The 27,076-nt window shown below is 37.8% G+C and overlaps 1 protein-coding gene and 1 non-coding gene across 2 annotated transcripts in view; one reads left to right on the top strand and one right to left on the bottom strand.

Annotated features, from left to right (window-relative positions):
* Positions 1 to 27,076, top strand: part of C7 (complement C7) — a 44,911-nt gene that overhangs the window by 13,413 nt on the left and 4,422 nt on the right. Inside the window, exons 7-16 of the mRNA XM_019737256.3 lie at positions 2,216 to 2,389; positions 3,629 to 3,872; positions 6,059 to 6,169; positions 9,240 to 9,406; positions 11,751 to 11,979; positions 13,900 to 14,077; positions 16,531 to 16,618; positions 18,841 to 18,973; positions 21,756 to 21,947; positions 25,805 to 25,895. Of these exons, the coding sequence (XP_019592815.3) occupies positions 2,216 to 2,389; positions 3,629 to 3,872; positions 6,059 to 6,169; positions 9,240 to 9,406; positions 11,751 to 11,979; positions 13,900 to 14,077; positions 16,531 to 16,618; positions 18,841 to 18,973; positions 21,756 to 21,947; positions 25,805 to 25,895 (1,607 nt within the window). The remainder of the gene's footprint in view (positions 1 to 2,215; positions 2,390 to 3,628; positions 3,873 to 6,058; positions 6,170 to 9,239; positions 9,407 to 11,750; positions 11,980 to 13,899; positions 14,078 to 16,530; positions 16,619 to 18,840; positions 18,974 to 21,755; positions 21,948 to 25,804; positions 25,896 to 27,076) is intronic.
* On the bottom strand, positions 14,983 to 15,065 carry LOC141570920 (small nucleolar RNA SNORA1). The gene has a single exon (XR_012495362.2). It is a non-coding gene; the product is annotated as a small nucleolar RNA SNORA1 (small nucleolar RNA).

Here is a 27,076-nt window from a genome sequence, read left to right on the forward strand (position 1 = left end):
TAGCTTCCCAACGGCTCCACCTCCTCCCAGCCTCTTTCTTGTTGTCCTCTTCCAAGATCTCCTCTCCCACTGCTTTCCACCTTTCTTCCCAGACCGCCCCAAATTTCCAATTCAGTACTCCTTATCTATTACTCTCAAATTTGTAAACCAAAACTATTAGGGTATTCAGACAGAAGAGCCCTTGTTTACCAAAATTAACCCTCTGCAGAAAGCAGTTCTGATTATAAATAGCAAACACACCATCCTCCAATTTACAATAGAATCAATTACATTGAAGAGTTATTGAATCATCAAAATGGAAAGTGAAACTGATCTGAAAAATTATTGTAGCTACCAATTTTTGAATATTTACTGTGGCGTCTACACTCTTTTAGTCAATTTGTATAGGTTAAATCTTCACAGGATCTTTGGAAGGTAAGTAAATATTTTAGTATTTTATATATGTTGACATTGAGGCTCAGAGGACTTCAGCTGATTTGCTCCAAGTCACCAAATTAATAAGTAGTAGAGCTTGGATCCAGTCTGTCAGGCTTCACAGCCCTTTATTTCTCTACTATATTTTATTCTCCCAATGTATTATATTTAATTGCTTTTCAATTCTAAATTCCACATGGCGAATGATATCTATTGTAATTTAACCTGTGGTCAGAAGGGAGAAAGTGAGATAAGCATTTGTAGAGAATTTTTCTCCTTTTATTCCTAGGAGGATGTGTTGGTAGTCTTTTCATAATGATAAGCGGAAGAATGGCAAAATTTGCAACAAACTGAGAAAGTTACAGAGCAGAGAAAATAATAAGGAAGAGAATATCTGACATAGTTGGAATGTAGACATGCTGGAATTCTGCAGCTTCTGAAGAAGAGGAATAATTTAAAAACAGCATAATGCTAATATTTGTTTTCCTCAGCATGGCTTGGGTTTTGGATTGGCATCTGAAATGCCTTTCCAGTCACCAAATTTGTAGGTGTTTGTCACAATGGAGGGAAATAACAGCCTGCTATTGAGGGAAGTATATAGATGTTTTGAGGATCCAGCCTGAGGGAAGTGAGGTGGAAGCAATAGGCAGTAAGTCAATCATTAAAGTGCTAAACCCCAGTGCAGCTATGGAGGCAATGAATGTCCCCCATAGTTCAAATATAGGATTGCTAGAATGTGTTGAGGGTTTCACTGAGGTTGGAAGTCATGTATGGACTTATAGTGACACCAGTCTGTAGTTGTGTGATTTTCCTATAGTCGTGCTAGGTAGTTTGGCTGCAAGCATTGATCCAGGGTTGAGTTTTTGCCAGACAAATATGGTGGCAGGACATATCTAGGCAAGGAAGTGAAGTTCGCTGGCAAGAGAATGAAATGGTTGAAGTCATAAACCACAAAGCTTAACTGCAACAGGAAGGAAGTGAGAAAATGAAGGTGCTGATAGGGAGAAAGAGGGAAAATACATTGATTAACTTCTCTCTATGAAGCTGAATGACAGATGTGGCCGTAATAGAATGAGAGTCAAAAAAAAGTAAGAGATATCAGAATGTAGAATGTTTGAATTTATGGTTTCAGAGGAAGGATCAGTTCAGGGGCATCCAGGATCTAAGCTGGAAGGAAGAGAGGATTAATTAAGGACAATTTAAGACTATCATACTACCTTGAAAAAGGATGATTCTTGTGTGTAGAGTAGATGGGAGGGAGGAGATGCTGAACTAAACAGCTTAGGAGCTTATTTGCATAAATTATAAGAGAACTGGAAATCTATTACTGGATCACATAGAACATTCCAAAACAAAGTCCAAAGAATTTGATTGTTTCACGTAACCTGTTTGCATCTCTGTTCCTCTCTATTAGACAAAAAAATCAAGAGCCAAATGCTTTGTAGTTCTTTGCTAGTGTGGCCTTGTTAATTTGCTCACTTCTGGCCTAAATATTGACATTAAAGGAAAATGGAAGATTTGTGTACACAGATAAAATTTTGTGGAATCACTTGGGATTGCCATTATTGATACCATGTTTCCTGCTTAACAAAGAGTAATTATAAAATGAACTCTATTCCTTATACTCATACAGGCCTCATCTTAATGAGAGGCACAGTTGTTTTGTGTCAATGAAGAGCTTTGTCTTTGAGAGAAGATTGTATGAAGAAAGTATCCACATTAAAGGATCTATGACAAAAGATTCTTGATTATATCCAAGGCGTTAATTTAGTTATAGCAAAATTTTTCATTTTCTTTATAGGTGAAAATAAATAATGATTTTAATTATGAATATTACAACAGTAGCTGGTCTTATGTAAAGAGTACATCAACAGAACAGTCATCATCTGGAAGGAAAAATTTTTTGTTTATATTTTCATCTTCTTCTTCTTCATATAATCATAATTCAAATTACATTGAAAACCAGAAGAAAAAGGTTAGTATGAAATATTATTTAACTTTCTCATGTTACTGGTTTAAGTATTTGTAGCATTAACAAAAGTGTATTTACCAAGAGGATCAGCTTTCACTTTTTAAATAGGTCAATAGTATCTTCTGTAAAGAGATAATACAATATAATTCTTTAAAAGGTACAATCTGGTCTTCTTAACTCTCTTTGATATATTTATACTTTTTATATTTTCATTAAAGTATTTGTACTTAATTTGAAAATTGTTAAAAAACACACCCATTACTTTCCAATCTTCTGGTTAAAACGGCCCTGAATTTCTCACCTATGGTAACTGATGCTACTATTTTTTAGTGTTAAAATTATAATTTTAAAAATCCAATTAAGGTGTGCTTCCTAAATGCTAACACTAGAATCTTTTTTAGAAGGTGTGTGAAATTAAAAACTTTTAAAACACTTTATTACTTTTGAGATACCCAAATTTTCATATGAGGAAGTTAAAATGCTTATTTTGAGACATTTTGTTGTTTTGAAATTTCAAAATTTTCATCTTGGGCAACCTGAACAGTTGACATGGATTGTACTAACTGATACACATGTAATGCTGAAAACATTTTCAGGCTGATCATCATTCACAATATGCATATTTTATCTTAAAGCCAGTAACTTAACTCATAAATCACACAAGGGAGGTATAAAAGAATACTGATTTTGTTTTATGATTAAGAAGCTGACTGTGGAAATACGAGCTGTAAAAACATTTATCATCTTCATCTTATATTGTTCACATAAGTGAGGATTTGGTGTAAGGTAGATCTGTCTTAGATTTCATTAAAAGATGTTTAATTAGAAGTATTTAAAATACCTCATTATAAAGTGGCTTAACTTGCAAATATACCGGTATTGGAGATAATTATACAGCCACCCTACCTATTAGTCATTGTCAAGATATGGACTGTAGGGACACATTATTTTATATACTTATTTGTGAGATTATTTAGCAGTTAGTGAAGTTGATTCTCTTTTTTGTAGCTGAGGATGGCATAACAACTGGTCTTGGGTTTTAAAGGTTTAAAAGAAATTACCATGACATTCCTCAGATATTATTCCTACTTGGGATTTAAAAAATCCCTTTGATTGCCTTAAGTGAGTGGGCCCAGAAGAGACCTAAGCATGCACCTAAAATAAAAATTAATGAAGATGGCACTTGATGGAGACAATGGATAGGGAAACTAAAACTCCTTTTATTCTTTCTTCCTCCCACAGAGTTATCAATTGTTGGTTGTTCAGAACACAGTGGAAGTGGCTCAGTTTATCAATAACAATCCGGAATTTTTACAACTCGCTGAGCCCTTCTGGAAGGAACTCTCCCATCTGCCCTCTCTGTATGACTACAGTGCCTACCGACAATTAATCGACACATACGGGACACATTATCTGCAGTCTGGATCCTTAGGAGGAGAATACAAAGTTCTATTTTATATGGACACAGAACTAATGAAACAACATGGTAGAGTATTTAAAAAAAAACTTATATAAAAACATTTCAGGGGTTGTAATGGGGAAATAACATGTAGCTAACTTATACTTTAGAACTTTAAAATAGGAGAAATAGAAATGAAATTGCAAAGGAATCCAAAGCTGCAAGAATCCATTATACTCTACTCAAAATCTTACAGGCTTTAAGAAAGCCTGCCTACTCTTTTAGACAGTGCCGTGAAGTGTGAATTAAACCATTATCATTATTGGCTATCTCCAGAGGGTATTGATTGGATGTTTAGAATAGTTTTTAACCTTTCACATTTCTCAGATTAAATAACATTCCTCGATGAAAACTAATGAGGAATTTACTGTTATTACAGAAATCAAGATGTTTTAAAGCAGTATTTCATTTATCTCTGTTTAACATTCAACATTCCTTTTAAAAAAATGTGCTCTGGATAGCACAAGTTTGCTTGCTACCTAATAATACTTGTAACAATGGCTTAAATTTATTGGCTGCCTTCCTTACGACAGGCAAGTTACGTATGTTAGCAATGATGCTCACTATTACCCAGTGAGATAGCCATTATAATTCTTGTCCTACAGACTGAGAAACGGAGACTCAGTGCTGTGAGAAGACTCATCAAAGGGCGTATAGATCATAAGGAGGTTTCATGGGCTCTAAAGTCAGCTTAGTTTTTCTTATGCTATGTTGCTGCTAGAAATGCCTGATTTTTGTTAGAATAAGGGCATGCCACTGAATTCATGCTTTGTTGATTTCACAAAGATAGTACAAACCTCACCAGCTGCCCCAATGTGGGAAGGGAGAGAGTGGTGTCTTAGTATCCATTCCTTTTCGCCAGAGAACTTTTGGCCCTGGTTTATGAATGTTCCAAGTCAAACCCCCTCTGTCCCAACTTTGTCCTTAAGATGATGCCTACACTGCCTTCTCCATTCCAAATCATCTCTTCAGGATCTTTTTCATCAGATGTGATGCTCTTGTAATCTTAGACGAGAGTAAGACTTCTTACATGAGATTCAGAGATCTTGTAACCTTCTCTTATGGGTAAACTACAATGTTTTTCTGTATTTCCATTGGCTATTTATTTTCCATTGGACTTAATTTTTACCAATCAAGATTTAAGTAGAATTTGAATTTTTCTAACCTCACAGGTTGGGAATAAATTGCACAAGCACAGGTTTTTTTTCTTTTCTGTTTTTTTGTTTTTGTTTGTTTTGTTTTTGTTTTTAAAGCAATGACAGAGACAATGTTTCTTTGGAAAATGAATCCAGCAAGTGGCTTGATCTAAACTCATTTTCACTGCCCTTTTTTTTTCCCCTTAGCATTTAAAGGAAATGGGGAGAAACTTTTTTAAGCTTCCCAAGTTGGCAAAAGTTTATTTTGAGTAATAATTTTACTCTTGAGCAGTTTCTGTTCTTCTTAAAAGTTTTAATTTATATATAATCAAATCTCCTGGGATATAATATATGCCCCCATTTGTTTTTTCAGAAATATTGAGGTTATTATAATATGATTAGCAAAATTACACAAGAAAAATACATTTCCTTACTGTTTTTGTTTTTCTATCCTCCTTTAAAAAATGCATTTGATAATGAGTAGAAATTGTCACATACTAAGGTGATGAGTCAGGGAAAAGAAATGTTAGACACCAGAGATAGTGAAGATGTTAAAGATGGAGATAGTAGAAGCAGGTAGGGTTTTATGACTTAATTACTGTAGAACAAGAACCCAGCTTTTAGCTTCTCCAGTAGGTATGCTGGAGGCCATCACATGCCTATTTTTATGTATTTGCTTGAGGTGTTGACTATGGATGGGTGAACGATATCGTTCTTTGGGGTGTTTAATTTCTGCTCCCTCCATTATTTTATGTGGAAATCACCTCCATATCCTTCGTTGTCTGGTCAAAGCTAATGGAAGCCAATATTTGCTGAACTATTTGAAAGTAACTTTCAGACAGATGACGCTTCATTCCTAAATAGGTGCTTGCATCTGTTATTTTGTTTAACAACAAAAATTAAATATCACTTTCACTGACCCTTGTCTCTTCTAGAGCACTTGAAAATGTACGTATCCTTTCACTCTTGATTAGATGGGCACAGTAGTAGGAAACAACCTCTTAACTGCACTCTTGGCTGCATTTCAAAGGTCCTCAACAAATGCAGAAATTAAGCACTTTTTAATTCTTCCCCCAGGTCTCAGTTCATCAACTATGAAGAAATGTTCTTCTACAGATATTAATTTTCTGTTTCAATTCTCAAAGAGCAAATGCAAGGACCTGGAAAATGCCCTAAAACAGGCTTCAGGTAAATGAGAAGGGGGCAATATATATTACAACCTTCACTTCCGTCCCTCTGTCTTATGGTTAATTCCTGGTCTCCAAGGGCCTTGGAAATTTTAGCAGGTATCCTATTTTGTGTTTTTCATATATTTGGTTATTTTTGCCTCTGATCTCTATTTTATATGTCATGGCAATGAGACTCATGAAGAGTGGAAAGTCCACTAGTTATCTCCTGTCTACTGTAAATATGTCCTCAGTATACAACACCTTTCTCCCCCATGGTGGCAGTTAGCAAACAAGCCTAGAAAAATGACACCATCAGGAGAAGATGCAGGTCCAGTCTGTGACATGGATGCTCAGTGACGCTTTTGGTGGATGCTGCTGCTGCTGCTGCTCCTGGTGGCGACAGGGTGTTGAGGAATATGGTGTGCGAGTCTTTGAGTGACTGAAGACGGAACTGGAAGTGTGAGCTGATTTAGACTGTGTGTAGATGCCATGTTAAAGAGCTTGAATTTCATTCGGATGAGAAAGGGTGCCATTAAAGGATTTAACACAGGGAGCGATTAAGCGAAAGGTTACAAGGATAAAGTTGTAGAGAAAGAAGCAGGACTGAGACGGAAGAGTCTGAAAGGATAAGAACCGGAAAGGAGCAGTAATATGGAAAGTAAAGGAAAAAAAGAGGTCAACAGAGAGAAATGCTCAAGAGCAGTTAATAAGAAAAGGACTGAGGACTCTTCACTGGATTTGGCAAATACCACTGAATTGCCTTAAAATGAAGAGATTCTTAGTGTGGTAGGGATGGAAGCAAGACTGCAGGGCATCGTGTGAGGCCATGGATTAAGCAACATTTGAGCTTAGCTTCTCCCGGGGGTGATGGCAGATGCTGCGGAGAAGGTGAAGACTGATCCAGGTGCCAAAGTTCTCATTGAAGAAGTGGGGGTCCTTGGCATACTGGTAGATGACTCCAAGGTGGAGGGGGATAGAGTAGTAAAACCACATTTATTTACTCTATTGCTTCATTCCTCACCTATTTATGAAGGCCATAGGATGTGCCAGGAATTGTCCTAGGCACTGGGGATATAGCAGTGAATATGCCAGAGAATGTGCCTTTCTTCAAGGAGCTGACATGACAAAGGAGGAGGACAAGTTTTTGAAGAAGATGGAAATATAATGATCTGGAAATAGAAGTGGAAATGGGAGCTTTGGAAAGATGTTGACATCAGTCACTAGCTGGCCCGGTGATTGGAAGCTGCTCACCAATTTCATTTTATTTTGTATTGAACAAAACATAACACTAAGTGATTTACAAAAATGAACCAGTATAATCCTCCTACCTGAGAGTTAGGTATTATTCATATTCCCATTTTACAGACAGGAACACTGAGGAACAGACAGGTCACCCAATATCATGGTTGGTAAGCATCAGACACGAGACAGAGATGCATACATCTGGCTTCACAATTTGGGTTCTTTGCTGTTGTACCCAGCTGATTGTCTAAGGGAAGAGGACCAGCTGGAGCAGAGCACTTACTGGGGTGTGGACAGGGAGGTGACAGGCTTAAAAATAAATACAAAAACAGAGTTTTTAGAGTCTGTGGTTTGTAAACAGGGGTTCCAGTTAAGGCAGGGATTATCAGACGAGGTAATCCCGGTGTGCACGAGGATTACCTGGGATAGCCTGTTAAAATGCTGATTTCAAGGCTTTGCTCTGAGTTATTCTGTCACAGGTCTTGGGTAGATCTCGGAAATCTGCAGTCACTCCGGAAGATTCTGACTCAGGTAGTTCAGGGACTGAACTTTGCGGTACACTTCCTTAAAAGGGTGACTACTTGCATATTAAAAAATAGCTAACAATGAGGATGAGGAAGAACTTCAGGGAATTTATTAAAAATATCAGGCTTTCATAATTTCTGATGATACAAGTACAATTTTTGAATTTGCAAAGTTTCATGAAAATTGTATGAAATTGTATAATTCAGTTAAAAGAAAGGAAATTAAAATCACCCCAAATCTGACCTGCAAGTTAGGAATTTCTGGTCATGACCAGTATAAAAACCAATTAAAAATGGAGATAAAAGTATTTCTGAAATTATTAGGCACATAAATGGAAAAAAGGATTAAATGAGTATTTCAACTTTTTAGAACACTTTTCATGTGTTACTGTATGCCTGTTAATTAATAGCTTTTTTGCTTAGTTAGTATCCCAGATACAATGAACCCACAACATTTTATTATGACAAATTTTCAACATACAGGAAAGTTGAAGGAACAGAGTAATAAACACCGATATACTATCTCCACTATGTAACATTTATTATTTTGACGGTTTGCTATCTACATACAATATTGTATCTACATATAATATTGACTATTTAGCAATATACAAATATTATGTATTTAAAATATTTGTTGAATCATTTGGAAATAACATCATGATGCTGCATCCCTAAATATATGGATGTATCTTCCAAGAAGCAAGAATGTCTCCATAATATTCTTTATTACACTAAGAACATTAAGAATATGAACAATAAATCCCTAATGTCATCTATTGTCAGGCAATGACTATTTTTCCTTTCTCTTTCTATTTGAATAGGTATTATTTTTTAGAGTAGTTTTAGGTTCACAGCACAATTAAGCAGAAAGTAGAGGGTTCCTCTGTACCCCCTTCCCCACACAGGCACAGCCTCCCCGCTCTCAGCATCTAGGGCCACCGTGGTACATTTGTTACAATTGGTAAACCTACACTGACACATTAGCATCACCCGAAGTTCACATGAAGGTTCACTCTCGGTGTTGTATCTTCTATGGGTTTAAATAAATGTACGATGACATGTGGCCACCATTATAGTGTCATAAAGAACAACTTCACTGCCCTGAAAAGCCTCTGTACTCTACCTAATTCATTTCTCCCACCACCCACCCCTGGCCACCACTGATCTTGTTACTGTTTCCATGGTTTTGCCTTTCTCAGAATGCCATTCAGTTGGGTGGGGTGTGTTTTAATACTTGATAGGTTTTTTTCACTTTTATGTTCTCATTTTCATTTTCATTTGTGTATCCTGACTTACTTCATTTGTTTTCTCCTTGTGTAGGAACTCAGGACAATGTGTTGCGAGGGAGCCCAATTGTCAGAGGGGGAGAGTCAAAATTTGTGTCTGGCCTTAGTTTCCTGGAGCTGGACAATCCTGCTGGAAACAAACAACGATATTCTTCCTGGGCAAGATCTGTGACTGATCTTCCCCAAGTCATAAAACAAAAGGTATGTGATGGTCTGTTTAAAGCAGCAGAATGTAGTCATGTTGATTTGCTCTGGGAAAATGAGATTAAATCAAGATGGTTAAACAGAAAGGCTGTAATTAGCATTTCCTGTATCCCAAATATGTTTTGTATGGTAAAATGAATGCATCCATAATAATAAGAAAAAGAAGGTTTGTTATCTTGTATGTCCATATTTCAGTTGTAAAGGTTAAATGTCCTGTAAATCCCAAGAGAAACTAGTGACAAAATTTGCATTTTAAGCTTTTGATCTAAATTTTATTATTTCTCTTGTTGTCTAATTCAGAGGAATTATAGGTTCTTGCAGGAGGAGGCATTAGGCTTGTTACATTTGTCAGATCACCTTTCTTCCTGTGGTCATGGCTTGTAGGCTCCTAGAGTCATGTAAATTAAGATAGAACCAACTTGGTTAGCAGAATTTTAGGATGTTTTGGATGCAGTCCGTTCTTTTGTAAGACAACAAATGAGTTCCTAAAATTCAGAGAGCAAGGCAAAATTGCACAATAGAAAGACCATCAGATTTATGGGAACAATGGGGTTAGGGACACAACACTCAAAAACTTGATCTGTAACACTCATTAAAAAAAAGAAAGATAGGCCCCAAAAACACCACCAAAAAACAGTAGCACAGTTTTATACATGTTAAATTGTTAAGAAATGCATATACTACAAAACATGTGGCACATTACTTAGAAAAAGATCTGAAGCTTGTTGGGTGATAGAACAATTGCAGCTTGTGAATTATTGTGAAGTGATAGAAGAACAATCAGAAATGACAGATGGTTGTAACACCAGATGTAGATGGGTGTAGTTTATTATACAGGTTGTAAAACTAGAGGATGTTTGAGGTGTTTGTTTGCGTTTTGTGTATTCCTATGTGGTTTGGTTCAGTTGTGTCCATTTTTTTGTGTTTCCCTGGTGTTTCTTTGTGGACAAAATTATATGCAAGAAAACACAAACTTTGAGTTATGCTCATATTGTTCATAATGTAACAATCTCAATGGAACAAATTCACATTTTCAAAAAAATGCTATAGCAGAATTGATTCTATGATCGATTCCCTGCCATGGAAGTCGAGCAATGTCCCAGGTGAAGTTTGACTTTTAGAGATTAAGAAACTTAGACGTATTTTATAAACTCAAAAATTGCAATATTTCTATCTGAAACTAATATAATTTTTTTTAAATATGAAAAAATAAACTTCTGACTCTAGAAAAAATTGCAGTATTTCTCAAGTTACCTTTTTAACACCATACTGCATCCACTTGCCTCCTAATAAGGATAAAGGGGGAGGGGACTTTTCCCCAGGAAGTCTTATCTTAAAGTGCCATTTGTTAATATTCAAAATGGCCTATTTTCATTGTCAGTATCCCATACAAATCGTTAAAAATCCCAAGTTGTTAATTAGGGGAAAACTGACATTCTTTACCATTCTCAACTGCACTTTTCCACCTAGGACTGTAACTGTCATAGTTAGCTGTGCTCACTTATTAGCTGGACAGGAAAGGAACAGAGAAAGTAGAAACACAATACATGACCACGCAATGCCATCCAGTTCAGAAGAGCTTGGGCAGAGATGGAGGGAAATGTGACTGACTCTCTGAGTTCATCTCCACACTCGCCGTGGTGTGCTGCAGCCAGCTTGTATTGACTCTCCAAAGCCAGTGGTACCTACATCTTCCCAGTTTCATGCTCAGTGATGTCATGAGGTAGCAGACCTGAAATCGGCCATGGGGACCGTAGTTACACTGCAGAAACTGACGAATGCTACAAAACAGAGACTTTTTGTTCTTGGGAAAGCAGATTGTTAAAGCTTAGTCAACATATTTATGGTCTCAAAGTTGCTTTTCATCAGACATAACCAACACAGAGAAATAATGCCTACCTGTTTTAAAGTTCTTCAGGGAGGAAGAGTCATAGTCTCACTAGAGAGACATGTTAAATCTCTCAAGGTCAGGATATTTAATCTTAAATTTAGTTGTACTTGTTTCTTTACTGTAATTTAAGTGCATTTCCTTTTCTTCCGTCCTTTGAAAGGGGGCAATAATCTTTCAGTAACTAGGAAATGAATGTCCTGTTGGTTTTTAAAGATTTTATGCATGCACACAAGATACAAAAATATTCCTTCCCTCTCTGGTTGTAATTTTCCCTAGGTTTGTCTTGCAAAGAAAGTTAATTGCTTTCTCTCCTTATTTGAACAAGAAATAATTGGAATTAACATGAGTGGCTTTTGATTCTGTTTTAATGGGGATTGAGCCTAAATGCCAAAAGGAAAATATTCTTGCCTAAAATCCTGATTTTTGATTGTGATGTCTTTATCTGTATAGCTGACACCTTTGTATGAGCTGGTAAAGGAAATACCCTGTGCTGCCGTGAAAAAGCTATACCTGAAACGGGCTCTTGAGGAATATCTGGATGAATTTGACCCCTGCCATTGCCGGCCTTGTCAAAATGGTGGCATTGCCACTGTTGAGGGGACCCAGTGTCAGTGCCACTGCAAACCATACACATTTGGTGTGGCATGTGAGAAAGGAGTCCTTGTAGAGGATGAAGCAGGTCAGTGCACTGAATTTTCTCTAGTTATGCTGGACCCACTGAGAAGGGAATTACCCTTCCCCTCTGGCCCCCAAGACTGTGCTTCTTTGTATATGGAGAGGAGGAAGTCTCACTGGGCATTTTAATTTAGTATCTCTCTCCCTTTTCCACTTCTGGATTATAGCTACTGGGGTCAAGACCCTTTGCTGTCTCTATTTTTCCATCTGAATTAACAGACTCACCGTGCCCACCATTCCCCATCCCCCATTAGAGTCGATTAGTGCCTAAAACACCTCTGTCCTTCCCTAGTCACCTCATTAAGGTTTTGTTATAACATAGGTCTATGGAGCTTGGCTTTGCATTGACCAACTTTCCGATGGCAAGTGCTTTGAAACATCTCGATTTCTATTTTGAATTATTTCCTGTTAATCAATTCTTTGCATGTATTTGTTAAACATCTGCTGTACGTTCAACAGTGTGCTTGGTGCTTTAAGCACGTTACTGCAGGGCATGTGAAGCTGACTTTATGAATAGGCAAGTATGAGACTATATACTTATTTTTATATTTATTTATATATCTCTCCCCTCTAGAAAGCTCCTTTCTTAAGATCAAGACTATTTGATTCTTTTCTATATTCCTGACATAGGGCTTGATTCATAGAAGTCATTTAATAAATGTTCAATAAACGAATAAATTATGGTTGCTTGTAGACAAGCATCAGGAAAGCATTCTTACCTCCAGATGTCTTCCCAAGTGAACTGTCCTGGCAAATTGAAATTCCACCACCAACTCATTCTGTTGTGGCTTGAATTTCCAGTTATTTAATAAAATGGAAACTTGCCCTCCTGGTAAGGAATAGGGTAGCAATTATAATATGTCAAGCTATTATTACCTCCTATTAATATACTCAGGGGACTACTTTATTAACTCAGTTTCTAATTATGGAAGAAAGCAGAAGGGAGATCATGGGAAAATATTATACAAATTACTTTTGGTGTTTGTGATACTAAGGAGTGGGGGGCAAAAAGAGATTTAGGTCACACAGTAGAAATAGCTAAGGAGCAGTAAACACACCCATCTATTATCAGAAAACAATGCTTTGGGGAATAGTTTCTGAGATCAGTTCCTAACTAGGAAAACAAAGCTCTTAGAATATGGGACAAGTTCCCTCTTGCCTTGGAATTTCAATTTGCCAAGGAATATGATGGGGGAAGAACTGTGAGTCATGAGCTGTGACTCATGAATTGGCACATGAGGTGGAAGGTGGCCAGGATGGGTTCAAGAAGTGCCTTTTATAATATTGGAGAAGAATGCTGACAAAAGGTAAAAGCATGTCTCCTACTTACGCATTTCCTTATTTTGTACAGTGCTGGGCCAGCCCCAGGGTTGGCAGCCTGAAGCCAACAGGACACTATGCCCTTCTCATGTCCTATCACTTCTTGAACAATAGGAAGTTACTTGCCTTACTGAGAGACTGTGGAGTGATGAAAAGAGCCTGAACTCAGCCATAAGATAGAGTTACAGTCTGGATGTCGTACTTGGCAGCCATTATAGCATTGGGCATGACGTTTAACTAATTTGTGTTAAGTTCTACACCTATCAAATGAGAATGGTAGCAGACCTCCTGCTCACCTGGATTCATTCTCATGAGCAGCAAATAAATGATATCCTGTATGTGAACGTGCTTTGAAGTGGTTGTAAAATAATAAACAAATTTATGATATTATTGCAAGAAGTTCGTTAATGCAGCCTTAACATGCACAAACCTAGTCAGTGTGCAGAGACACTTTAGCCATTGTCGACGACTTCAGTCAATAGTGAGGGTAATAAATCCCCAGACTGTCCTCTCCCCAATGACCACATGAGCAGAAAGCTTAGCATGAAATTCTGACATCTTCCTCTCCAAGTACTTTCTGAACAACCTCTCTCTTATCGTGTAGGAGGGGTTGATGGACAGTGGAATTGCTGGTCCTCTTGGGGCCCCTGTGTTCAAGGGAAGAAAACAAGGAGCCGAGAATGCAATAACCCACCTCCCAGTGGGGGTGGGAAATCCTGTATTGGAGAAACGTCGGAAAGCAGGCAGTGCGGAGACGAAGACGAGGAGCTGAAGCATCTTCGGTAATGGAGACCAGACTTTCTGCAATTACATAGAACACGGTGGCCTTTGCAGTGTGCGTGGGATACGGGATTGCTGCTACTAAAAGATTTAAAAGATAAATGGTGATTTTTATCAGTGACAGCTTTGCCCTTAGCACTGGGGTCAATTGAAGGAGGGAGGCATGTTGTAGCCACCTTGCACTTGTGTTTCAAGTTTTCCTGACACGTTGTTCTAAAAGGCTGGGCAACAGGGAGACAGTCTGGCCCAGGAGATGTGAGCGGCCGCATCAACTGATCTGCCACCTCCTGACTGCGGGACCTTGGGCAGGTTACTTGCCACACCTCTAAAATTAGGATAATAATAGTGGATAAAATGATCATTGTCAGAATTAAATAAGATTAAGCATGTAATGTGATTAGTACAGTTGCTGGCACATGGTAAACATTCAATAATAGTTGTATTACTTTTCATACACACTACTTCTATATTAACTTATTTATTTTGGATTAAGCATTAAGGCCAGATGCTTGACATAGCTAATATATATATTTTTTTAATCAAAAAATTTTTATTGAAGGAATTTCACATGTGATTCCTTCCACTGCTGTATTTTATCCTGAGTTTAAATTATAATCTTCAAGATAGCCCTTTATGCTCAATCTGCAGTTGTCGTGTCTGTCAGTCCACAATTCTCTTAGTTGCGCTTCTTTGATCTCCACTCGAATATGGACATACTCCAAAAATTCCCCCCCACCTGTAATCTTTGGGATCCAGTTTCTTTAAGCAATCTATTTTAGGGCCCTAGAAGTTAAATTCTAGGAAGCACATTGCTATTTTGGCACATGATCTAAAATGTATTATTCCTTAATCCTTTCTAATATTGATAAGTCTTGTTACATCCGGTTTTTACTCAGGAGCCTGGCTGAAATGTTACAGGTCTCATTGTCACCACTGCAATATGCTTACTGTGATGGAAGCATGACCTACCTGCGTCTCAGTGTAGCTGCTGGAGATGGTTAATATCATGACTGATTAGCCCGGTTGTCTGACACTCGTTTAGCAGGACCTCGCAAAAAGTATCTCACAAATGCTTAGTTGCTGAATCATACCCTGGAGTCAGAATTCTTTATGACACACCCCACTGTTGTACACTATCCTTAGTAACCTCTTCTGATCAGGGACTAGCAAAAGTTCTAGTCAGATAATTTGAAGGTCATGTGAGTTGAAGAAAGATGTGATACTTGTGCATCTGGTGAAAGCACAGGGAGATGGAACGCCGTATTCCTAGGTCTTTGGTGCCTCATAACCTGCCAGTAAGCAGTATATCTCTTGCCTGAGGAAGGTGGCAAGCGTATGGATTATGGTAGGAGGGGAATGCTGGCTTCAGGGTACACATCTCTGGGAAGGTGAGGTCTCAGAGGAGGCCTCTGCCCATCTGGGTATATTTCCCTGCCTTTAGACATAGAGCTGGAGAGAAGGGGCATCCTAAGGAAGGCATTGAAGGAATTTCCACTCTTTTTGGTGCTCAAGGAGGGGAAATCTCTCCCTCAGCCCAAAGAGGAAAACGATGATCAATACTTCACATTTCTGAGTTTCCTCAGAGTGTGGCAAGAATATAAGGAACTCAGCTCAGAAGGAGGCAACACTCACAGGCTCTTTGTAAGAATTTCCCTCAGATTTCATATCTTTGCAGTGGAGGTAATGCTGGTGGTATTGACCTCAGTGGCATTATTGAAAACCATATTTTAATCAGGGATGTCATCGTTATCATCATCATCATTATTATTAGTTTCCCCTAGATACTGCCTTGTGAGAGGTAGAAAAAGCATGATTTTAGGAGCCTAAGTGATTAGACATGAATCCAGCCCTGGCATTTTTTATTTTTTATTTTATAACCCTGGACAAGTTATTCAAATTTTTTGAGCCTTTGTTTTCTCCACATTATCTCATAGGGTTACTGTGAATGTGAAGTGAGGCAACACACATTTGTAGAGCAACTGCCAAGGTGCCAAACACACAGTAAAGGCTCAATCAAAAGTAGTTATTATTTTGTGTTACCTTTCTTGCAGAATCACTAACTCTGATTACCTTACTTTTAACACAGAACTAATTCTGTGTTAAAGGCATTTCAGAACCAAATCATAGGACAAAAAGTACGTCTGAGACAGGTGACCTCTAGAAATCACGTAAAGGAGGTGTGTTGTCCAATCACTTTTATTTAATTTTTTCTTCTTTCTACTGTTTTTTCCTACTACTAACATAGTAGTTATCTTTTGGAGACTTGAGTTTATATCTGAGTTTTCTATCACAAGATGTGATCAGATCTTTGATCCTGACAATGACAAAAATATCACAATGTTTACATGAATGGAGTCCCTTCAGATGCAAATGAAAAATTCACTGTGGTGCAAAACATTTATTATATTGTGGAAATCCATCACATTAATTATGTTTTGTTTCCTTTTCCTTCCAGATTGCTTGAACCTCACTGTTTCTCTTTGTCTTTGGTTCCAAAGGAATTCTGTCCATCACCTCCTGCCTTGGAAAACGGATTTGTTCAAGTTGGTTATGAAAGATATATATTTTTCCTTTGTATATATTCTTTCCTCCAAGTTCTGCCTCTTTACTGTTGTCATAATCCATGTCCTTCTTCCATGGTGAAATAATGCTAAAAATATTTTATGTGTGTATTTTAGTTTCAGTGGTGAGGGTTCTCGATTGTGACTTATTTTTTGGCCCACGGTGATTAGAATTCTGCAGAAGGCAGTATGTCTTCTGTGATAAGGTAAATCAATACCGCTGCCCAAAGTGTTAGAAATGTAATCATGCCAGAGGACTGCTAAACATTTCCATTCCCACTAAAATAGAAATCTATAAGCAAGTTCTTCAACATGAGAACTTTTCCTATTCTTGCCATTGAAAGAGTCTTTTTTAAAAAAAATCTTCCATAAATATGAGATTTGGGATGAAGCATAGGTTTACTCCAGGAGCCAGTAAGACAGTATTGGTGAGATATGGGTCACTGTACTTTGGGCAGTTTTTTTGTTTAAGAAGGAACACGAGGCACCTGCCTCTTGTCATTCTAGGGAATTTTCTTGGCTTTGGGGCCCTGTTAATTCATGCTCTTCTCACTCCTTGTTACGATGAGGCTTGGGCCCCAGCGTAGTCTCTTCCTGGCTCACATAGGACATATTGCTCATCAGGACCACCTTAATGCTGCCAGCCTTGCTTTCTCCATGAATGATTTTGCCTCTCAAGTTCCAGGTCCTAGCACATACACCTACTGAAATTTTGCTGTATTTTCCCTAATGTAGGTACTGTTGGGAGATGGAAGGGGTGTGTGTGTGTGTGTGTGTGTGTGTGTGTGTGTGTGTGTGTGTGTGTAGAGAGAGAAGATGAACCTAGCATCTCTAACACTCATACTATCCCACTATGGTCACCACGATCCACGAAGTTCCTGAAAGTAACATAGGCTTGGAGAATGAGACCAAACAAACTCATGTACTTTAGCACACTGTGTAGCTGCTCCCCAAACTCCAGTGCATGTGGTGTCCTGTAAGGAGCTAGGGGTTTCAAACACTGCCCCATGGACATGCTCCTTCACAGTCACCCAAGACTTTAATACTAGAGATTACTGCTTGCTTGCCCTTTGCCCTCCATTTTTTCTCATTCTGTAGGTTTAGGGGAGAGCCTGAGAGTCTCTGTAATTTTTTAAAATGCTACTAGTAGTTCTGATATAGAGCCACGTTTGAACACCGTGGAGCTCACCTTCCCCTTACAGAAGTCCCTTTTGTGAGGCAGAGGAAGGCCTAAGGGCTAGAACAAAAAGCAGATCAAATGTCCTCCCCGATTTTCTTCAAACCTCAGAATCTGCGTGGGCACTCTGTTTCCTACCATCTTCCGTGATGGAGTCAGACTGGGCCAGGACTGACAATGAGAAAGAGGAGGTGCCCTGGGATTTTGCCTGCAGCAGAGCTGGTCCAGCTCCAGCTCCAAACCCTCTCCCAGGCCTATTTCTTCACCATCCTCTTGGGTGACAGAGAACCAGACAGATAAGGAAAGGAACCTTACGAGAGCCCCAAATGAGCATGATGCCCCACTCAAGGCTCAGACTTCAAATTCTTCTTTGTTTTTATCACAAAATTACACCTCCTGGCATTATAAGCTAATGTCCATGAATTCAATCCAGCCCAGCATTACTTCCCTTACAGGGTGAGGGTTGGTGGGTGAGGTGGGAGAAGATCAACATTCTGCTTTCCCTAAAGGTCATCAGGGGGAAACTTAAACTCTCATAAACATGTTGATAGAATTTGAATATATCTCTCTGTTCATACTGGCATTTGTTAGGTAGTATTGCCCATGAATAGTATTTGTTAGGTAGTATTGCCCATTAACATCTTGCTACGAAGGGTTAACTGACAAGAACATTTTCACAATATGATAACAAACTGTCTTTAACTGAAAGTATAAGGGAAAGAGGTTACTTGGGTAGTGTCCACTAAGTAATTTTAGTAAAATGCTTAGTACAGTGCTTGGTATTTTGGAAGCAATCAATAAAGTATAGTACAGTGGCATTAATGGCTTTATTTCAATTAATGGTGGGACCAGTGTTGTTGGCTAGGACTATACACGGAAAATGTTTTTATAGACAATTTTCTAAATCAGTTATTTGAACGTAGGTTTCCTGATGATTAAAAGAAGGCATGATCTATAGGCCTAATATATCTAAAGAAACATGTTGTTAATGCAAAATACACATACTCTTTTTCTTATTTCTGTTTAGGGTGAAGATGCCATGTTTCCTGTTGGGAAAAATGTAGTATATACTTGTAAGGAAGGATACTCTATTATTGGAGACCCTGTTGCCAGATGTGGAGAAGATTTACAGTGGCTTGTTGGGGAAATGCGTTGTCAGAGTGAGTGGCCTCGGTTGTAGTATAAAATTTAAGATGAGAGAATACTGTGGAAGAGAATGAATCAAGATAAATGATTTCATATACATATGAAAAAAATGTATATTTTTAAGTGTATATTTATTAAAAAATATATAGTGAAATTTGTGAGTTGTAGGGTTCACATATGTTTAGGTTTAGTAGATGCTACAAGTTTTCCTTGTGAGTGTACAAATTTATATCCCTACTAGAATCTGAGAAGTTAAGAATGCTCTGTATTGTCACCTACACATGACATCATCTATCTTTAATATTTTTTAGCTATACTGGTGAGTGTGTAGTGATATCTTGCTTTTTAATTTGTATTTGTAAATTTGCATTTTTTCCTATGAATGGTGATGCTAAGCCTGTTTTCACATGTTTATTGGCCATTTGGATACCCTTTTTGGTGAAGCAGCTGTCCAATCTTTTGCCCATTTTTAAAAATTGGTTTGTCTGTCTTTTTCTTATCGATTTGTAGGACTTCCTCTTTCTCTCTGCCTCTTTCTCTGTCTCTCTTTCTCTGTCGTCATTGAGCTGTGATTACTGAAATAGAATACACATATTCTCTTGCTAGGAGTAATGGTTCTATGAAAAGATTAATAAGATACTTCCGGTGAAGAGCTCCTTTTCCTTTATTGTGAATCTAGTGAAAAAACTGTCCTAGTCTTTGTTCATCTCAAAATGTCTTTATTTCCTCTTCATTTTGAAGGATATTTTAATTGGGTAAGGAATTATCAGTTAGCAATTATTTTCTTTAAACTCTTTAAAGATTTTATTACATTGCCTCTGACTTCATTGTTTTCTAGTGAAAAGTCCACTCTTAGGCTTCCTGTTTCTTCTTTGAAAATCATGTCTTTTCTGTCTGGCTGTTTTTAAGATTCTTTTTTTTTTTTTTTTTTTTTTTTTGGTCCTTGTTTTCCAGAAGCAACACTACTCTGATGTGTCTCGGTGTGATTTTCTTTGTCTTTATGTGCTTTAATGTTTCATGTTAATGGAAAATTCTTAATCATTGTGTCCTCAAATATTGTTTCTGTCCCATTCTTGCTCATTTCTCCTCATGAGACACAAATGATACATTTTTTAGACTATACATATAATATATATAATATATATCATACATTGGTTTCTTTGTTTTACATCATTTCCCCCTCTATGTTTCATTCTAAATATTTTCTATTAATCTATCTTACAGTTTATTAATTCTCTGTACGGTTGAATAATCTGCCTTTAGGAGGTCTATTGAGTTCTTAATTTCATTTTCAAATTCTAGATATTCCCTTGTCTACTTTTCTATACTTTCTAATTCTCTGTTGAATTTCCCCATCTTGTCATTTAATTATTTTCCCAATGTAGATTAGTTTTGATTGAATTCCAGGCTTTATGTGTGAAACAGTAAAGAAATAATTTGAGGCTCTGGTGATGTTATCTTTCTCTAGAGAAGATTCAGTTTTGTTTCCGGCGAGCAATGAGGCTGGTTTATGCCCACTTTACCTTTATTCCTGGTGTGTGGCCATTAAAGGATCCCAACTGAAATTTTAGTATGGAATTCCTACTTAGGTCCTTCCTTTTCTACAGGACTGTATCCTAATTTTTGATCCCCTAACCCTGTGAGACAGTGAAAAGCTCTACTCAGCTTTTCTACCTTTGAGCTGCAGCTTTCTCCTAAGTTTAGCAGCCTTTCAGTATTTTTTTGTCCTTCTAATTTACAAATACCTCAAGGAGAAAGACATTACCAAATGTTGTAATCACCACTTGAGACTTCCTTTCTCTCTGGAATCTTGGACCTTCAAAACTTCCATTGCCTTGGTACCCTTCTGATGCTCTCTGGAATATTTTTTCCTTTACTTTTGTACAGCCTTTCTCTTTGTCTTGGTGGGAGCACGATTGTAAAGGTGGCAATTGTGTCATGGCCAAATAATAATCTAACATCTAAATCTGATGTTAGATTATTAGCTTTTTGAGGATATGACTTGCATCTTCTTGTATCCCCAGCAGTACACAACACACTTGGCAAAATATAGGCACTCAATAGATGTGGTTTTTGAATGAATGAATAAATGGATTTTCTGATGAAACTGGTGCAAACGTAGAGCAGTGTTTTGTAGAATATTGTCCAAAATCCATTAGAAAGATTGCCAAGATTTTTTAAGAAATTGTGAATTCTGATGTGCTTTCCATAAGTGCATGCTTCTTATTTTTCTCTGCTGTTTTTTCAAGTAGATTTGAACTAATGAATGTAATTGAGCAAGAAAAACTAGAGATGGGAAACCAAATAACATTTAACACTTTTATGGTTACAAGATTAAAGGCAGTTCTTTAAAAATTCAGACAGTAAGATGTCTAATTGGATATATGCTAATGATATGCAAATACGTACAGCTCTTGGGAAAATTCTAGTGAGACTTAACCAAACCAGAGAGATAAGTGGCAGCTGTGGAAAGTCTGGTTTTGAAAGAAGGCTACATTTTAGGACACTGTTTATAAGGTTTATTCATTTTAAGTTGTCACATTGCTTTGAGGCTAGGCATGGGAGGGTGGAAACTGTTTTGGTCTTCACTCATTCATTGGCCAATTACATGCCAGGCACTGTGGGACATGTCTTTTAGGACACCCTAAGAGTGAACTCACTTCTTCCACCTTGCCCTCTACTGTGAAAAAGCAGAACAATTATATCAGTACCATTCAAGGGTGTCATTTTTTTTTTTTTTTAAAGATGGTTAAGGAAGGCAACCCTTGTATTCTGTTCTTTTTTTTTCATCTTTAGAAATTGCCTGTGTTCTACCTGCACTGATGGATGGCATACAGAGTCATCCCCTCAAAGCTTCCTACACAGTTGGCGAGAAGGTGACCTTTTCTTGTTCCGGAGGCATGTCCTTAGAAGGTCCTTCAGTATTTCTCTGTGGATCCAGCCTTAAGTGGAGTCCTGAGATGAAGAGCATCCAGTGTGTACAGAAAGGTGAGTGGATCTCAGGTCTGTCCTAAGACACCTGCACTTAGGTGAGTCTTGTGATGGTCTTTTATGGCACTGAATTGTCGTGACCATGAGTTCTTCCCTCCATCCTTGACCCCCTATAGAAGAAGGAGGTCAGTTCGTGGACTGGATAAGAATCTTTTTAACATGGTACAGATAGACTCATAGAATGCAAAGAAAAGTAAAAATACCCTGGTGATTCTTGAATTTTAACTGAAATCTTTTATATCAAAGATCCGCTTTGTATCTTCTATGGTGCTAAGAAAAAGGATTTTTAAAAACTAATTTCTGGTCTCCTCCTAATTTTTTACATGCACTTTTATTAAGTATAGAGTTGAGATCATAATTTTTATAAAATTCTGTGTGTTTTATTTCTGGCCTCTCAGAGAATTTATTAGTATTATTGAAATAGAAAATTTAAAAGCATTTTCATTTAACACTGCAAAGCAGAAATTATTGAAGGAAAAAGTGTTGTGGTTTGTGAAGTTGTTCTCAATTGTGGAAATCCAAAAGTCTAGTGTTTTGAATATCAGGCAAATTAAAATGTTTTTTTAAGAACTGAAGGTAGGAAGAGATTTGGAAAGCCAAAGTATTTCTTTTCATAGATATTTGAGATGAGGTGGAGTTTTTAAAATAACCTCTTTCTTCCTTGTTTATAATTATTAATAAATGAAAAATATATGTTTGTAACAATTAAAAGCAGGAAAAAAGAAAAATTCAATTGCATTCTATTTTATATGGTATTTTTATTTCTCTAGTGTATAATTGTTAGTTCAATGCTGACATTTGTCCTCTATAGTGAGGATGAAGTACTAGATTCCATGAGTGATGCTTTTCGGTGAATTAGATGGTCACAACTAAGAACAGCTGCATGGAGCCCTGTGACTGACAGCAGACATGGGCTGTGGTGTTAACTAGACCATAGACGACAGAACATGAGGGCAACATGTCCAGGGGAATGCTCGCCATGCCAGTTCCCATGTGCTTTTAGCTGTCAAAGGCCTGTCTTGGAGGCAATTGTTTTATTTTCTACATACACTAAAGCATAAATATAAATTTATTTGGGACATTGGAAGTAATGGACCTGTGCCAGTAATTCTAAAATTAAAGAGACCAATGTACAGTTGATGAGGTTGCTCTTTAATTCCAGATGAGATTATATACTTGTCTTTCTAAATGTGTGTTTCCATCATTTTATAGCACAATTTGGTATGAAATTTCTCCCACTCAGTAGCAAATTCTATTAAAATTTTAATTATGGATGTTTTCCAGACCTGCGTATTTTTTTGGAAGATGTGGATAACAGAACTATCCTTAAAATAAGCCCGTGATAAACAAAAAATTCCAGGTTATTCAGCCTCCAAAGTTAATGTTTTAAAACACCTACTGTATCAATAGTCTTTTTTATTGTGGTAAAATATACATAACATAAAGTTACCATTTTCACCATTTTTAAATGTACAGTTCAGTGACATTAAGTCCATTCCCATTATTGTTCAACCATCACCACCATCCACCATCACCACCATCTACTTCCAGAACTTTTTCATCCTGCCAGACTGAAACTCTTTACCTATTAAACAGTAAACTCTCATCGCTCCTCATCAGTATTTGTCTTGATGTGAAGATAATTTGTTCTTAAAATAGTAAAGGTACATACCCTAGGTGGACCCCAAGAGACTATTTGGTTAATCAAGCTATAATCAAGCTATGAAGAAAACAAAGCTATGCTCTTCTTAAATGCGGAAGTCTTGGGTCTAGATAATTCTATAAGTGATATTTCACAAAGAAGTTGTAATAACTTTTAGAAAACATTTAAAATCTCACATTTCATCCTTAAGAATGATTAGCAAATAAACTTCTAATCATAATACAGAACTAATTTATGTGGCTTTATTATTGAACTTTAGTTTGGGTACATTTAGATTAGGCTTTCTCACCCCCAGTGCTATTGGAATTCTGGGACTGGTAATTCTTTGTTGTGGGGTCCTGTCCTGTGCATTCTAAGATGTTTGGCAGCGTCCCTGCTCTCTACCCACTAGATGTCAGTAGAACCCTCCCAGTGGTGACAACCAAGACAATCAAAAATGTCTCCAGAAAATTGCCAAATGTCCCGGGGTGGGAAAAAAATTGCCCTTGGTTGAGGAGCACTGATCTAGATAATGTTATTAAAAAACATATTTATTTTGGAATACTTTTAGGTTTCAGAAAAGTTACAAAGATAGTTTCCATATACCCTTTATTCCCCTTTTCACAATATTAATAGCTCACATAATTTGCCATAATGTAGTTGGTCAAAACTAAGACATTAATATTATTATAATGCTATTGACTAAACTACAGATTTTGTTCATATTTCTTTTTTTTTTTCTTTTTTTATTTTATTTGAGAAGGGGAACAGGACTTTATTGGGGAACAGTGTGTACTTCCAGGCCTTTTTCCCCATCAAGTTGTCCTTTTTAAATCTTAGCTGTGGAGGGTGCAGCTCAGCTCCAGGTCCAGTTGCCATTGTTAATTGCAGGGAGCGCAGCCCACTATCCCTTGTGGGAGTCGAGGAATTGAACTGGCAACCTTGTGGTTGAGAGCCCACTGGCCCATGTGGGAATCGAACCAGCAGCCTTCGGAGTTAGGAGCACGGAGCTCTAACCGCCTGAGCCACTGGGCCGGCCCCTCATATTTCACCAGTTTTCCCACTAATGTCCTTTTTGAGGTCTAGGATACAATTCAAGATACTACGTTGCATTTAGGGTAATACGATTTTAAAAAGTAGTGCTTAAAGAATGATACTTGTTACAGATGTTGCTGGACATGGCAGGAGTACCTCACATTACCACTATTTTTACAAGTTTATGACTTGTTCACGAGATTTTCCTGTCATGCCTAAAGCTCTTAAGTTTTCCAAAGTAAGAAAGTATTCCACAGAGCGTATTAAAATGTGCTCTTCAGCTCTTCTTTACTGCTTTGTAGATCTAGCCAACAGGTAACTAGTATTATGATTAAAAAGCATATGCTACTGAACCCCACGGTAAAGAAACTGGCAGGAGGTGAAACTAGGAGGGTGTTGTAGATTATTCTCATTGTAGTCGGGTATACAGCCAAAGCAATGACAGTCAAATTATGCTCTTGTAAATTGGACCAAGATGTTTTCCTGCCAAAATTGGAATGAAGGTTGATGTTTGATCAGTTTGTAGAAAACACAAAACAATGGAGAGGGTTTTTATTAGCATAAGTACCTCCAGACATTTACTAACTGTTGAGAGAAGGCCACTTGGACGTTACATGTAAGAGGTAATTATAAATCTCCTGGGGATACCAGAGAGTTTCCATGTAGAGGTCTAGTTATATGACTGTTTTCTGTAGGCACAGTGGGCAAAATGCAGTTCACACGACAGTTCATAAACACCAATTTCTTGACGAAAGGGAGCCTGCTCTACTGGCCTTGATTCAGACAAACGTGGGCTTAACCCCTGGCTTGACCAGTTTATTAATTGTGAACTAGCACCAATTTCCTAACTTCTCTGACTCTTACTTTCCTCATCTCTTAAGTGGGCATCTGTTAAGGAGGATTAAATATCACAATGCATAAAAAATGCACAGCCAATAGTAAATGCTCAAGAAATGGTAGCTACTATGACCAATGAAATTATTGGGTGCTCCTAGGAACACTGTATTTCTTTTTTTTACTTTGTTTCTTATGAAATGCTTTCCAGCTTTAACATTTACTGTACAAACTTGTGGTATTTGAGCATATTACAGAGCCCAGTTCGACAATTAAAATAATACGTTGTTTATCACTAAGAAACTCTTCTAATGATTGCATCTCCCTTATCCTTTTCTTTTAGAAGCCCCTTTAACACAGGCAGTGCCTAAATGTCAGCACTGGGAGAAACTGCAGAACTCAAGATGTGTTTGTAAATTACCCTATGAATGTGGGTAAGCTCTGACTTTGCTCATTTCTCTTTGTTTTATTTTCTTCAAGATAAATAAAAAATGATTTCTTAGATGCTAGTTTCTGTTAGATTGAAGGTGTCACTTACCAAGGGTTAAGGACCTTTGCATTTTAATCTGTTCCATCTGCTGCCTATATTTGCCTGGGTCACCAGGGCTGACAACTTGTGGCATTAGGCAGTGCTCTAATCTGGCTGGAGAAAGGCTGAAGGACTACTCCAGCACTGCTTGTTCTCTATATAAGATGGTGCAAAATGACAAAACTGTCATCTGTGGGTTTAGAGCTTGAGAGGATTAAGACTGACATTCCCTTGAGCGATAAACTCTTAAAGCAATACCGATAGTGGGAAAAAAAAAAAAAAAAAAACAGCTGCTTTTCTGATTCTTGAAATATCTGTTTCTGGATTGCGTTGTAAGACTGCGACCCAACTTGACATCACTCCATTGTAGGAGGATATCTGAGGTCGTTACTGGATGTCTGTGTCAGGGTCCTGGTCGGATACCGATGGCATGATTAAGCTCAAACAGAGGAGGTTTACAAGTGGGACTATTGACTGAAGTGTGGGAGAGTAAAGGGCACTGCCAGCCACATGGCGGTGTCCTGGGTGGGTCACAGCTAGGTACATATATTCATGCCCAGGCCCAAAGGAGCGAGGGGAGGAGCACTGATGAAAACCTGAAGACAGAGAGGGAGACGTGAAGAGGGCAGCTGAGGAGGAGTTGAGTCCCTCATTTTAGGGACCTCAAAGGTCCCCCCAGAGTGAGCCAAGGGAATAAACGCCCCAACTGCACTCTCTTCCCTCTTTCCAGTCTCCTATCCGTGCTCCCCATTGATCAAATGCACCCAAAGCTAGAGACAAGGAAATCTGTTGACGTGGTCCATACATGTCGGCCTTCCAGGCAGGGCGGAGGAGAGTGGAGACTGACTCTGGAGAGGCAAATGGGAGAAATCCAGGGCCCGGAGTTATTGGTTATCTCTAACGATAAAAATCAAAAGACAAATTTACTGGCCAATTACTTTGCTTTCAATTATTATTGTCATCCAAGCACACATCCCACTCCATGAACACCTGCAGTGGGTAATGGTGATTGTGGTGGCATTTTATAGGAAGTAACTTCTTGTGTGACGAGGACAACTAAACAGTGTAAATGGCAGTGGTGGTCGG

This window comes from Rhinolophus sinicus, chromosome 3 (genome assembly GCF_057876585.1).
Source record: "Rhinolophus sinicus isolate RSI-liver-muscle chromosome 3, RSI-T2T, whole genome shotgun sequence".
Lineage (NCBI taxonomy): Eukaryota > Metazoa > Chordata > Mammalia > Chiroptera > Rhinolophidae > Rhinolophus > Rhinolophus sinicus.